The sequence below is a fragment of the Esox lucius genome, chromosome 15 (genome assembly GCF_011004845.1).
Source record: "Esox lucius isolate fEsoLuc1 chromosome 15, fEsoLuc1.pri, whole genome shotgun sequence".
NCBI lineage: Eukaryota > Metazoa > Chordata > Actinopteri > Esociformes > Esocidae > Esox > Esox lucius.
Window position 1 is genome coordinate 9,630,189 of NC_047583.1, and position 14,778 is coordinate 9,644,966.

The window sequence follows — 14,778 nt, forward strand, 5'->3', positions numbered from 1 at the left end:
GGATTCGGGCAACAACATGCAGTGACACTATCATCTATGTGTCTTTGGCCCCTGACTAATTCGGTGGGAGAAGTAGGGATGGAGGCCTTAGGCCTTGGACATCATTAACTAATTAAGGGCCTCACGGATCCTGTTGATCCTGGTGATCCTGGTGATCCTGGTGATCCTGGTGATCCTGGTGCCATGTTGTCTCCCAATCCGTCACCGTGAAAGAGCAGGCAGCTGCTCAATTCTTTACTGCACGGCACAGTCATTTCTGGCCATAGCATGTGCTGCCAATGCAGCCCCTAATACAAAGCAGGCCTCTGTGTGCTGGCAGACATCAGGAAGACAAATCTATTTACCCACGGCCGGGCAGTATAGAGCATACAGGGAAATCAGGATTAGTTATAGTTGACCACAACATGCAGATGCTTGTCTATCGTCCTCTGTTGTCCTCTGACGTCCTCTGTCATCCTTTGTCATCCTCTGACGTCCTCTGTCATCCTCTGTCATCCTCTGTCATCCTCTGTCGTCCTCTATTGTCCTCTGTTGTCCTCTGTCATCCTCTGTTGTCCTCTGTCATCCGCTGTTGTCCACTGTCATCCTCTGCTGTCCTCTGTCATCCTCTGACGTCCTCTATCGTCCTCTGTCATCCTCTATCGTCCTCTGTCATCCTCTATCGTCCTCTGTCATCCTCTGTTGTCCTCTGTCATCCTCTGACGTCCTCTGTCATCGTTTGTCCTCCTCTGTCATCCTTTCCACTCAGCCATGGAGAGCCATGGAGATTGTGAGATCAAAGTGCAGCTCAACTGCAGCCACTGTCAGACCCAGAGCTGCAAGCGGGATGAGGACACTCGACTCATCCTCTGCCTGTGTCACGACGAGGAGGTCCTGGCCAGTGACAACGTCACCTGCACAGGTAACAACAGGAAACTGGATGTTGTTTTGGATCGTGAATGAAACAAAAGACGCGGAACGTCCTCGCTATTGGTTAATTTTCTTAGCCACATTGCTGTGATCTGCGTGGTTCTCCATCCTCACCTCTGCTGACCCTGACCTCTGACCTCCCCCAGCAGCGCCCCAGGGCCTCGCCCCAGACAGCCAGCTGTCCCTGTCCGTTATCCTGGCTGTGGTGGCGTCCACCGTGGTGATGGCGGTTGTCCTGACCTGCGCCAGCCTCACCCTCAGTAAGAGACTCTTCCAGTTCTGTGTCGACTCTGTGCCCTCCACCTTCCATCGCTTGTGAGCCACGCCTCTCTCCACGGCGATGATGCTGTATTTAACTTTATGACAACGAAAGCATCCTGAAAAAGGCAGGACACTTAAAACAAGCTGTGACATTGGATGAGAGTGAACGGTGGTGGTCCACGATTCAACCCTGCAGTTGAACTCTAGGAAGATCATTGTAGACAACGGTAGAGATTGGATCCGGGAACATAAAATCATCCGTAGAGTGACAGAGCGAACACAAATGGTGGCCCTTTTTAGGTGTTTCTGCATATCATTTTGGGAAATTGACATTAACAAAAATTGGGTTTTTAACCTGCCAGCCCTTGGGCATTATTTAAACATCAAGCCTGGCAGGGAGTTTACTGTAACTTTCAACTGTGATACACGCCAATTTTTCGGAAGGGCTTAAGGGATCGCAGTGAAATCGACCACCTTTCACTCTTGCACTTTATTTCACACCACAACATCTGAGAGGTTCCTGCCGGAGTGTAGGGGGGCGGAGTGTAGGGGGGCGGAGTGTAGGGGGCGGAGTGTAGGGGGGCGGAGTGTAGGGGGCCGGAGTGTAGGGGGCCGGAGTGTAGGGGGGCGGAGTGTAGGGGGGCGGAGTGTAGGGGGCGGAGTGTAGGGGGCCGGAGTGTAGGGGGCCGGAGTGTAGGGGGCGGGGCGACCTGCAGGCTGGTTGCCTGACACATTGGGAGCGATCGTCTCAAGTGGGTACAAGAACACATACTGTGCAAACCTATCTACTCAGGCTTCAATGGGCTCAGAGGGCGGCCATCTCCGCATCCTGTAACGATTCTGACCCCTCTATTATCATTCTATAATCACATGGGTTTATTTTATTCCGAGGTGAAACTTGGCTTAATGCTAATGATCGCACACAAAGCTTGCTAAGGGAGTCATTAGGGAATTAGGAAAATGACTGCTATTAACCTTTTGAATTGAACATTTCATATGGATATTCTGCTGTGGAAACATTGAGGGGCTGAGGATGGTAATCTATACTAATAGTAGTGCCTAACTGCGTCTGATCAGTGGTCGGGGAAGGATCACTATCATAATAAATAATGAATGCTGCTGCTCTATGTTACGTGTGTATCTCATGCTCCAAGAATTTACCACTTGTCTTATTAGGTTTGTGGCCAGAAATATAAGCCGCTGAGGGATTATTTGACATCTCTCTTTGCACTATCTCTTTTTGACAACCGTGTGCTGCAGTAGTGAGAGTGAAAGGAAAGGCTGTTCAGGTGCCTTCTTCTCCAGCAAGTGCTGATTAAAGCGTCCAATCATGGAGTGTCTTACCATGACAACATGTCAACTTAAAGCTTTAAAAGAACTGTCGCGGTGCATCATCACTCTGGATCCAAGAATTACTGCCTCACTGTGAAATTGATCTACTTAAATACCCGTGCTACTTTCATATGCTGAACAACTGTGTAATGGGGTTAATACTAACAATAAATATATACTATATGTCAGGATAGTATTGGGTGAGCATATAGGATATACATAACTTATGTGATATCTGTATATTGTTTAAGACAAAAACCATGGTCAAATTCTGTCCTGATTCACCATACAAACTGATATTACCAAGTATTAACTTTCCCCCTATGGTCATATACATTATAAATGTTTAGAGTTTTACTTGTGCACTAACTGTAAAGAAACATGCCATGGCTGAAGTGCAACTGTACTTTTTTTAATGCTAAACAAATAAAAGCCGTAATTTACTCAGAGCTTCACTGTAGAGTGAAAGTCACTTTGGGGAGAGATCAAGCAACTTCTCCATAAGCCTTCAAAGGAAGTGATGTCAGAGCTGGTTCCTGTCTCCAGCAGTGTCATGGTTCAATTCATTATTAACCACTGAAGTGCCACACATTAGCGCTTCAGATCAGCTAGGAAATGTAAAGGTCATTTCCGATTGAGCCGAAATGCGAAGTGTTTAAACAGAAAAATGACATCTCTGCCAGCACAGGGACATTTCCTTTACGTCACCACCAAGCTGTAAGGCTGTGGAACAGTTCCCTCTATATCCAAGACACACAACATGCATAACACGACACACACAAAGACCTTTGCAGCTCCACCGTGGCCTGGCAAGAGGACTCCGGGTAGAGACAGACCTCAATTAACAGTGTCTCTCCACCTGAGTTCTCCCACATGCAGGTTGGTAGTCTGTGCACGGCCCCCTCCCACCCCCCCCACTCCTTTCCCCGAGCTTCGCCTCTGTGTCTGCACCTGCAGCTCGACGTCAAGGCAGAGGGCACCTCTCACCTCCACGCATCGCCCCCCAGGGCCCGCACCCAGCCCCCCCCCCCAGGCAGACTACCAACCTGCATCGGGATCACGGGCCGCCTCCACGGAGGGTGAGTCCTCAGTCCTCCAATCCCAGACTCAAAGCTAGGGCCAGAGGCCAAATGTTAAAGGTCAAAGCGCAGATGTTAGAGGACAGACATTACAGTAGAATAAGGCTGGGATTCAATCCAGTCACTGAAAATAAATATTAGGTCATTTACAACTGAGCCAAGATATGTAGTGTGTGCTGTGAATGGGTTCTTGGTGAACCTGGAAACATTGCCTATAGTGCTTATAGTCCTTGATCGGCTTGAATCCCGGCCTAAGTCTATATGGTTGATGCAGCTATAGGTTTTTTTTGTGTCTCCGATAGCTACAGCATAGTCAGTTTGAACAAGAGGACTCCATCACATAACCAACACTACCGTAACTTACCCTACAGTAACCAACACACTATTACAGCACCTAACGCTACAGTAACTAATACTACAGTAACCAACATGCTATTACAGTAACCAACGCTGTTGTAACTAACCCTACGGTAACCAACACACTATTACAGTTACCGATACTACAGTAACTAACCCTACAGTGTCAAATGCTACAGGATCCAACACAGTAACACAGTTACCAACACTACAGTGTCCTCCTTGTTTACTCTACAGTATACTACCGTAAGAAGAACCAACCGCACGCGGTTAGGCTACATCTCCAGAGTCCAGAATACAAGCTGAGTAAGATCCGGTCATCAACCATCATGACAGACTACAATCCCAACTACTGCTTTGCTGGCAAGGCTGCTTCCCTGAGCGAGCTGAAGGAAGTACCACGCAAGAATATTACCCTTCTAAGGTAGGATCCACATACAGTAGAGCGGACTGAATGGTACCTGTGGGACCAGCCCAAGCCTTTAGGAGGCCCTGGGGAATATTTGTTTCGGGGCATTGGAGCTAGCACTATTGTCAATGTTTAGGACCTGGATGGCCTGTTTTCTTAAATCTCTCACCTTTTTCTTCAATAATTTAAATGGATCCCCTTTAAGAAATGTGCTTTTGAATGCATCATTCTTATTGTAGCAGCATGCTCATGGTTTGGTGTGTGTCCGCAGAGCGTTGGGCCACGGAGCGTTTGGGGAGGTGTATGAAGGCCAAGTTTTGGGGATGAATGGAGAGAACACAGCCATGCAAGTGGCCATAAAGGTCAGCTTCTTTTCCTCCGGCTCCATTACTCCTCCATGACTAAGAACACAGGTCATTTATCAGAGGCTGTACATATGACTGAATAGCCAAACACCAATGGTAGAGAAGAGAAAAGCCAAAGGGTCTTTTTTAGTTGGGGGGCGGGATTAAGCTCAGCCTTTGATACTGACAAGCTTTTGGCGAAAAAGAGTATTCCTCTGTGGTAGTTTCCTTCATTATATGCACTGCTGCAAGACTTGCCTTAAGAAAGGCTCTGCGTGGGATTGGGAAGTCTGAAAAAGGTCTGCAGTTTGCCTCTGCATCTTAAGTAAGAGTGACGTACAGACCTATAACCTAACAAAGGAGATCAAGTTGTTGACCTTTAAATAGACTCTGACACTGATCTGAAGGTTAGTTTCACTGTTTAGCTGTGACACAGCCTGTCTGTTAATATGGCAGGATACTAATCAAATAAAGACTTATTAAAGTCTGATGTTATTTCACTCTATATTTCCTTCATATATTTATTTATATATACAGTCGTGCTCATACGTTTGCATACTGTGACAGAAATGTTGGCATTGATTTAGAAAATATGACTGATAATGCAAAAGAAAATTAGAATATTTAAGGATAGTGATCATATGAAGCCATTTATTATCACACAGTTGTTTGGCTCCTTTTTAAATCATAATGATAACAGAAATCACCCAAATGGCCCTGATCAATAGTTTACCCTTGAATGTTTGTCCTTCATACACGTTTGACACACACAGGTGGGAATGGAAATTAAAAGTGAATTTCCCACACCTGTGGCTTTTTAAATTGCAATTGGTGTTTGAATATAAATAGTAAATGGGTTTGTTAGCTCTCACGTGGATGCACTGAGCAGGCTAGATACTGACCAATGGGGAGCAGAAAAGAACTGTCAAAAGACTTGCATAACAAGGTAATGGAACTTTATAAAGATGGAAAACTATATAAAAGGATATACAAAGCCTTGCAAATGCCAGTCAGTACGGTTCAATCACTTATTAATAACTGGAAAATTTGGAGATCTCTTGATACCATGCCAAGGTCAGGTAGACCAAGAAAGATTTCAGCCAAAACTGCCAAAAGAATTGTTCCGGATACTGAGAATAATCCACAGGTAACCTCAGGAGAAATACAGGCTGCTCTGGAAAAAGACGGTATGGTTGTTTCAAGGAGTACAATACGACGATACTTGAACAAAAATTTGCTGCACGGTTGAGTTGCCAGAAATAAGCCTTTACTGCGCCAATTCCACATAAAGCCTGGTTACAATATCCCTGACAACACCTTGACACGCCTCACAGCTTCTGGCACACTGTAATTTGGAGTGACGAGACCAAAATAGAGCTTTATGGTCAAAACCATAAGCGCTATGTTTGGAGAGGGGTCAACAAGTCCTATAGTGAACAGAATGCCATCCCCACTGTGAAGCATGTTGGTGGCTCACTGATGTTTTGGGGGGGTGTGAGCTCTAAAGGCACAGGGAATCTTGTGAAAATTGATGTCAAGATGAATGCAGCATGTTATCAGAAAATACTGGCAGACAATTTGCATTCTTCTGCACGAAAGCTGTTGGACTTTCCAGCACGACAATGACCCTAAGCACAAGGCCAAGTTGACCCTCCAGTGGTTACAGCAGAAAAAGGTGAAGGTTCTGGAGTGGCCATCACAGTCTCCTGACCTTAATATCATCGAGCCACTCTGGGGAGATCTCAAATGTGCGGTTCATGCAACGACTTTGCTAGACCTGGAGACATTTTGCCAAGACGAATGGGCAGCCATACCACCTAAAAGAATTTGGGGCCTCATAGACAACTATTACAAAAGACTGCACGCTGTCATTGATGCTAAAGGGGGAAATACACAGTATTAACAACTAAGTGTATGCAGACTTTTGACTTTTTTTGTTTTGTTTTATGATTGTTCCATTCTGTTATGACCTACAGTTGAATGTGAATCCCATAAGAAATAAAAGACATGTGTTTTGCCTGCTCACTCATGTTTTCTTTACAAATGGTACTTATCTAAGGGTATGCAAACTTTTGAGCACAACTGTATATACACCGATCAGCCATGACATTATGACCACTGACAGGTGAAGTGAATTAAACCCATAATCATATTATCATGGCACCTGTCAGTGGGTAGGGTATATCAGGCAGCAAGTAAACATTCTGTCCTCAACGTTGATGGGTTAGAAGCAGGATTAATGGGAAGTGTAAGGATCTGAGCGACTTTGACAAGGGCCAAATTGTGATGGCTAGACGACTGGGTCAGAGTATCCCCAAAACTGCAGCCCTTGTGGGGTGTTCCCGGTCTGCAGTGGTCAGTACCTATCAAAAGTGGTCCAAGGAAGGAAAAGTAGTGAACCGGCCACAGGGTCATGGGCGGCCAAGACTCACTGATGCACGATGGGAGCGAAGGCCAGCCCGTGTGGTCCAAGCCAACTGATGAGCTACTATAGTTCAAATTGCTGAAAATTTTAATGCTGGTACTGATAGAAAGGTGTCAGAACACACAGTGCATCGCAGTTTGTTGCATATTGGGCTGCATAGCCACAGACCAGTCAGGGTGCCCATGCTGACCCCTGTCCACTTCCGAAAGCACCTAAAATGGGCATGTGAGCATCAGAACTGGACCACGGAGCAATGGAAGAAGGTGGCCTGGTCTGATGAATCACGTTTCCTTTTACATCACGTGGATGGTCGGGTTCGTGTGCGTCGCTTACCTGGAGAACACATGGCACCAGGATGCACTATGGTGAAGAGTGTAAGCCAGCGGAGGCAGTGTGATGCTTTGGGCAATGTTCTACTGGGAAACCTTGGGTCCTGCCATTCATGTGGATGTTACTTTGACATGTACCACATACCTGAGCGTTGTTGCAGACCATGTGCACCCTTTCATGGCAACGGTATTCCCTGATGGCATTGGCCTCTTTCAGCAGGATAATGCACCCTGCAACAAAGCAAAATGGTTCGAGAATGGTTTGAGGAGCACAACCACGAGTTCAAGGTGTTGACTTGGCCTCCAAATTCCCCAGATCTCAATCCAATCGAGCATCTGTGGGATGTGCTGGACAAACAAGTCCGATCCATGGAGGCCCCACCTCGCAACTTACAGGACTTAAATGATCTGCTGCTAACGTCTTGGTGCCAGATACCACAGAACACCTTCAGAGGTCTAGTGGAGTGCATGCCTGGACTTGTCAGGGCTGTGTTGGCGGCAAAAGGGGGACCTCCACACTATTAGGCAGGTGGTCATAATGTTATGGCTGATCGTTGAATTTTTCAAGGAACAACATTTGATATTTTGTCTTTGTACTATTTTCTTTTGAAAATAGGGTTTAAATGATTTGCACATCTTTGCATTCTGTTTTATTTCCATTTTACACAGTGTCCCAGCTTTGATGGAAACAGGGTTCTGTATATATGTGTATAATTATTGTTTTACTGTTCAAAGTCCAAAGTCCAAGTCCATATTATGATTATTTAAATGTTACATTATTTAAAACTCATTTCCACAGAAGAACAATACATTTTAAATAAATTGATTACAGTAGTATTAAAGCGAAGTAATCAAATGCAAAATACTGCAATTGCACATAATGTAGACAATAAGATTGCGCTGGACATACTTCAATCATTGATTTCTGAGAAAAACTGGTGTGAAAAACAACTATAGTTTGCTGGGGTGATTCAGCTGATAGATGAATGCTATGAGGTCTCTGTCAGTTGGTCTCTCTGGGCATCTGAAAAGGGCTTGATTGGCCTGACTGCCTGGTGTTACATTTCTGCTCCACAGACTCTACCGGAGATCTGCTCCGAACAGGACGAGATGGATTTCCTGATGGAAGCCCTGATTATGAGGTGCATTGGGCTGGAACGCGCAGGGCTCCATCCACTTCCTCCTGCACTGCACACACACACACACACACACACACACACATCAGTACCAAAGATGTTTATAACTAACCCAAGATAGACCAGATGCTGTTGTAGGAGTGTAGGACCTGAGTAGGAGGTGGGAACCGTCAGGCGCAAGCTAGCGAGATTCTATTGGCCCTTCTGATGACCCTGTGTACTGTACAGTGGATATAAAAAGTCTACACACCCCTGTTAAAATGCCAGGTTCTTGTGATGTAAAATAATTGTTTTTCAGTTGAATTGTTCCCATTATAGGTCACATTAAAGATGGAAAAAGTTCTGACATGATTTATCTTTGTCTCATTCTTTTACATCACAAGAACCTGGCATTTTAACTGGGGTGTGTAGACTTTTTATATCCACTGTATGTAAATTATTTTCATAGGGAATGCATACTATGTGAAGCATGTCCAAGCTGCAACTATAATTTACAAAGGCGCTCTCTCCTAAACACCCCCAACCTTGGCTACAGATAAAGTCTACAAAAGTCTTATCCGTTCTATGGATCAGAAATCTACTGTAGATGAGCATTTTTCATTGAATAGAAAATCAGCTGCATGTCAACTAAGCTCCATCCCTCTTCATAACCACCACACTGCCCTGGCTTTAACAAGCAGATGCTTGAGGTTTAGACGACCAGAGGTCCATCTGGCTGCTAGTTCTGTTTGCCAGTACTGACTGATTTTTGCTTTTTGACTTCGCCTTGGTTCCAGTTTGATTATAAAAAATAATTGTGTTTCTATGAAAACTGTTTCAAATGACTTTATTTTTTACGTTAGCCGCAGGATGGAATAATGACAAAAAAGTATTTGTGGGGTTGGTTATGTTCCCTACCAATCATTTGATTCCAGCTTGCACACATATTCCAGTTTCCTTTTCTGTCTTGTCAGTTAATCCATTAACCAGTTGTTGTAAATCATAGTGAGTCAGGTCATTGGGTAACATCCAGAGGGCCCGTCGCTGATTCCCAGGACCTTATCTCACCTCCAAATCGAGCCCTACTGAAATTTGATACTGCCAGGCTGGCAGGGCATTCACCATCCTGTCCATGTGTTCACAGTAAGTTCAGCCATCAGAATATAGTGCGCTGCATCGGGGTGAGCCTGCAGATTCTCCCTCGGTTCATCCTCCTGGAGCTGATGACTGGAGGAGATATGAAGAGCTTCCTGAGACAGAACCGACCCAAAACGGTTCGAAAGCTAAACACAAAAAGTTCCTGGTGGATCTTAACCTGAGCTCTTTATGTTAAAACGTCAAAGGACCCTTTTTTAATGTTCTTTGAAGAACAATTTGAAGAATGTTTTGAGGGTAAATGTTCAGGGGACTGGTTCTTTAAATGTGTTTTATATTGAAATATATTGAAAAGTTTTTATTTAATACCCTTTTAAATGCTTTATTTGAGAACATACTATATATGGGTCCCCTACAGTTTCAATGTTAGGAAACACTAAAGAACTACATAAAATGTAGCTTCTTAAGACAGATCCTACCAAAAACTGTCAGTGTCAAATTGTCTCTTAACTGTATATTTTTGTTGTATGTCAGTATTAATGTTGTTTTTGTGTGTGTTCTTTGTTTTTAGAGTCAGAGCTCGTCCCTCACCATGCTAGAGCTGTTACACATGGCCAGAGACATAGCTTTTGGCTGTCGCTACCTGGAGGAAAACCACTTCATCCACCGGTTACTACAGTTACCAACTTAATTTGACCGTTATTCACACCAGTAAAATAATTCTGCAGCAATGAGATATTTTTAGCGGTTATATGGATTATAATGAATGGACATTCTGTTGGGACTTGATAGTTTTCTGTTAGAGCAAATCATGTCTTTTGAAAGAGTTATTTAAAAATGTCAAGTTTCATATAAATCTCAATAAAATACTGCAAGTTTGCAATTCCAGCAACAACAAGATAATCAAATTAAGATATTTTCTTCAAAGAAAAATATTAGTGTATTTCAAAGAACTCCTTTTAATGGTTCCTCAAAAATGGAAAGAACCTACCCTATCAAAAAGAGTCCCTTTACAGTTCTTCAAAAATGTATTTGAGGAACCATTGAATAGGGGTTTTTGCTTAACCTTTTTAAAGGGTTCATCTAATAACTTACAGTGGTTTTCAATACCGCAGTTTTATATGAAAAACAGCTAAAAGCTACTCCAAGACCCTTTTAGTTTAAGAGTATCCGGTATAGAAAGAGGTGTAATATGTTGTTGGTTGTGTTTCAGAGACATAGCTGCCAGGAACTGTCTGCTAACCTGCCCTGGGCCAGACAGAGTGGCAAAAATAGGAGACTTTGGAATGGCCCGTGATATATACAGGTAACAGTTAAAGCACGACTTGCCTCGTCCCAGTAATCGCACCTGGTTCTCCTCAGCATTCACCAAGTCCCTTAAGCTTCATGACCTGGGAAGTTTCTCTCCCATTTCTCTCTTGTCACAATATTCCTACTTACATGTCAGGTCTGGCTCCATAACGAAGACCCAAATCCCATTCATGTACCATATTACCGTACAGGTTAACGAAATATTGACCTCATAAGTAAATGTTAGTGACGGATTTATTGACGACAACCGTGAGTCATTCTGCTCCCCAGGGCCAGCTACTACAGGAAGGGTGGCCGAGCCATGCTGCCAGTCAAGTGGATGCCCCCCGAGGCCTTCATGGAGGGCATATTCACCTGCAAGACTGACACCTGGTAACCCTTCTACCCCGTTACCATGGTTCTGAACCGTAGTCAAAAGACCGGTACCCAGGGCCGGAGCGGATGACACGGCAGCCGATTTCTCGTGTCCGCTCTTTAACTTGAGCTCTGCTCTCCCTCCGCAGGTCGTTTGGGGTACTGCTCTGGGAGATTTTCTCCCTGGGCTACATGCCTTACCCTTGCATGACCAACCAGGAGGTTCTGGAGTTTGTGACGAGTGGCGGAAGAATGGACCCCCCTAAAAGCTGCCCCGGCCCTGTGTGAGTGGGTCATAATGAAGTGACACATGAGTTCTTGGCGCTGTTGCAAGGCTACAATGCAGTTCTGACAGTTAAAGTGGCTCTGCATTGAACACGTGATTTACATAACAAAAGGCTAATCTCAATAGATGGTCCCGGTAGCTCATGACTTCACTTAAGTGGTGCATAGGGAGGCCTGCATCACAGTACAACTGGGGGGGGGGGTGGGGTTCATTCACCTCCAGTGCATGTTTGTTGACGTGAATGGCTTGGTGGTTTTAACTCTCCTGCACTGGCTGTGGAGTTAATAAGATGAGAACACAATAATGAATTCGACATTACGGTCAGTCCAACTTCCTGTCAGTCCAAACATAGATGTACTGCTGCTCCCCGAAAAACGTCAGTGATTGGTCTGATTTTCTCCCTTTGTCTTGTCTAGTTACAGGATCATGACTCAGTGCTGGCAGCACTGCCCTGAACACAGACCAAACTTCTCCACGATCCTGGAGAGGATCAACTACTGTACTCAGGTACTGACCCACTGGCTACTTTAACACAACCCATTCCACCGTTCATATTTACCATGCTCATTCTGTCTCTTCCCCCTATACCCAGGACCCTGATGTGATCAACACGCCTCTGCCTGTGGAGTACGGGCCCACCGTGGAGGAGGACCTGAGCCGTGTGATCCGCCCCGAGACGTCAGGCAGTCTGAGCCCTCTGCTGGCGGCCTCCCCAGACGTCTGTCTGCAGCTCAGCAGCGTGGGTTTGGGCCTCAGCCTGGGTCCCACCCCGCTCCCCCAGCCCCACAAGCCCCGTTTGCTGCTGCAGAGGCCCCAGCAGCTGCCTCAGGAGGTGGCCTCCTACCGGGAGGCCCTGGAACCCTCCTGGGCCGAGTCTGTCCCCGCACCGGTTCCAGGGTCCTGCCCTGGGGCTTGGCTCCACCCCGAGCCCCTCCACCGGCCCTGCTCCAGGAACAGCTCCCTCTCAGGCAGCCAGAGGCTCAAAAACAAGACCAAGAACCTGTGGAACCCCACCTACGGTTCCTGGGTGCTGGAGAGCTTTGGCCGGGGGAAGACGGCCCTGTCTCACACCCAGTCGATGCCCCTGTCGACGGGGTGCCAGGCCCCCCAGGCCGCCCCCACAACCCCCGAGGGCACTGAGTCCGGCGGCATGGCCTCCTTGTCCCCCTCCCCGTCCCGCCAGCCCACGTCTTGTCCTCAGTCCCATGGTGCAACTGGCCTCTCGTCTTCCCGGAAGGACCCACACGGGGGTGCCGGCGGGGGCCTGAGCGTGGACCTGGCTAAGCTGCAGAGCTTCCCCTGTGGCAACGTCAACTATGCCTACGACGAGCAGAGCGGCGAGTCCCAGAGCCCGCCACCGGTGGTGCCCAAGGCCCCGGAGTCTAGCGCCAACGCCCGCCGTGCCCCCGGGGCGTCCGTCCCCGGCGCGGGCCTCGGCGGTCCTTCCCCCGGTATGCCCAAGCTGCTACTCAAGCGCCACGCCAGCTACGGGCACGAAGACGTCAGGAGGCACGCCAAACCCGAGAACTCCATCCGGGACCGAGACTCTGGCTTCTCCCTGTCCGAGGACCTCAGTGTCACACCCGTCTAAAACTGGAACGGGGCCCACACCTCACGCGCACAGCAACCATTTTGACCAAATCGTTCTCATTCATTTACGTTGCTCCATTCATTTGTTCTGGTACTAGTTTTCATAATATGAGCGTTGTACTAAGTGTAGGTTAGAGAACTGTATGAGACCGTAGCAAGAAAACCCACCAGTTAACGGACAGAAGACAAGGTGGCATGTTCCTTTCCTGAAGGTGGATTATGGTACAGCCCGTGAAGGACGTCACCAGCACAGAAGCACATCCAGGCCTTGGAGGATTTCCATTCAAATGTGGTGTCTCGTCTGCCTCGGAGACCCATTCTCTTTTTCTCCCCCTCTGTCTGTACAGTTAACGTTTAGGTTTACACTGGAATGAATGACTAGAATTTACTGCTAAGTCAATACTGTGAAAAACGCATTGGAAGTTCTGGTTACCTGTGCAGTTTTAGGTAAGGCGGAGAGGATATCTGTGGTGTTCACAGGATACGGCGTACATGCGGTAATGTGACCTTGAGATAACAACAATGACTTGTGCCACCTACTGTTCTCTTTTAAGCAAAAGTGAATATATTGTCGTCATTGGGATTTCGTAGATAGCATTCACATTTAGTAAAACCCCCACATATTTTCCTTTTTACTGTATTATACACATTGTCTACTAATACTTTACCCTCTCTGTGTGAATTTAATGTTAGTGACTAGCTTCACTTTTTACTGAAGAGATTTCTAGAGAAACCAAGAGAAAAAAACTGCATTAGTGGGGACTCCTCAGTAAGTTGTCCATCTGGTTCCTCCACAGATGCTATCACTACTGAATTTCCCCTTTTTGCCACACCAAAATGTTGTGACATTGGAATTCCTTAAATAGTACTAACTAATTACAGTTGTAGCAGTAACAATTCCATTGTAGTGTTTTTTTTAAATCCCAGATTTAAAAAAAGTAGTCATGCAGATGACTCATGTATATGTATGTGTTTATTATGTAACTTGTAGTTGTAGTTGATCACTGCCATTAGGTCTGCTGGAGTGCTTGCAGGATTGGGACGTAGTACTCCACAGTACCTCATAAATTCAGCAGGGGGCAGAGTTCTCACATGAAATACCAAACGGTTACAGCTTGTATTTCACTTGAGGCCTTGGCTGTCGTTTACTTTTTATTTACCAGTATTCGTGACGAGAGAACATTTTTATTTTCATGAGCTGTTGTTGAAGCACTATGGTCGGTGATGTTCATTTTACATGGTGAATTACACTGAAATGAAGCTTGTTTTACTGCATACAGTAGGTAAGGATAGTGTTCCATTGTTCAGTTATGCACTTTGTAGCCAAGTCAAAGTCTACCGACAAGTCCTGTCAGGCTCTAGGCACCTATATTGTTTTTTGCTTTAACCTAAATACTATTTTTATTTTGTACTTTATTTCATATATTTTCTTGTGTATTGTGTCATGCCATCGCGTCAATAAACCTCTTGGGTTTCGGGTTCGTAGTCTTGTGCCTCTACACACAGAAGAACAAATGTTAGAAACTCTATGCAATATGTTTGTTTGTGTATACTCCAAATAAATGAAGAAATATTTCTGTCC

At 45.7% G+C, this 14,778-nt stretch overlaps 1 protein-coding gene across 4 annotated transcripts in view; it reads left to right on the forward strand.

The window, feature by feature from the left end:
- The window catches only part of ltk (leukocyte receptor tyrosine kinase), a 57,791-nt gene extending 43,014 nt beyond the window's left edge, over positions 1–14,777 (forward strand). For 3 of the 4 annotated variants that reach the window (XM_010879103.4, XM_020054336.3, XM_020054337.3), the window contains 12 exons: positions 749–901; positions 1,056–1,169; positions 4,176–4,362; positions 4,619–4,709; positions 8,523–8,587; positions 9,705–9,834; positions 10,227–10,324; positions 10,869–10,961; positions 11,237–11,338; positions 11,470–11,604; positions 12,023–12,113; positions 12,199–14,777. In XM_010879103.4, the coding sequence (XP_010877405.2) occupies positions 749–901; positions 1,056–1,169; positions 4,176–4,362; positions 4,619–4,709; positions 8,523–8,587; positions 9,705–9,834; positions 10,227–10,324; positions 10,869–10,961; positions 11,237–11,338; positions 11,470–11,604; positions 12,023–12,113; positions 12,199–13,197 (2,258 nt within the window). In that variant the 3' untranslated portion in view covers positions 13,198–14,777. The remainder of the gene's footprint in view (positions 1–748; positions 902–1,055; positions 1,170–4,175; positions 4,363–4,618; positions 4,710–8,522; positions 8,588–9,704; positions 9,835–10,226; positions 10,325–10,868; positions 10,962–11,236; positions 11,339–11,469; positions 11,605–12,022; positions 12,114–12,198) is intronic. The other variant, XM_010879104.4, reaches the window with a different exon arrangement.
- The last annotated feature ends 1 nt before the right edge of the window (position 14,778 follows it).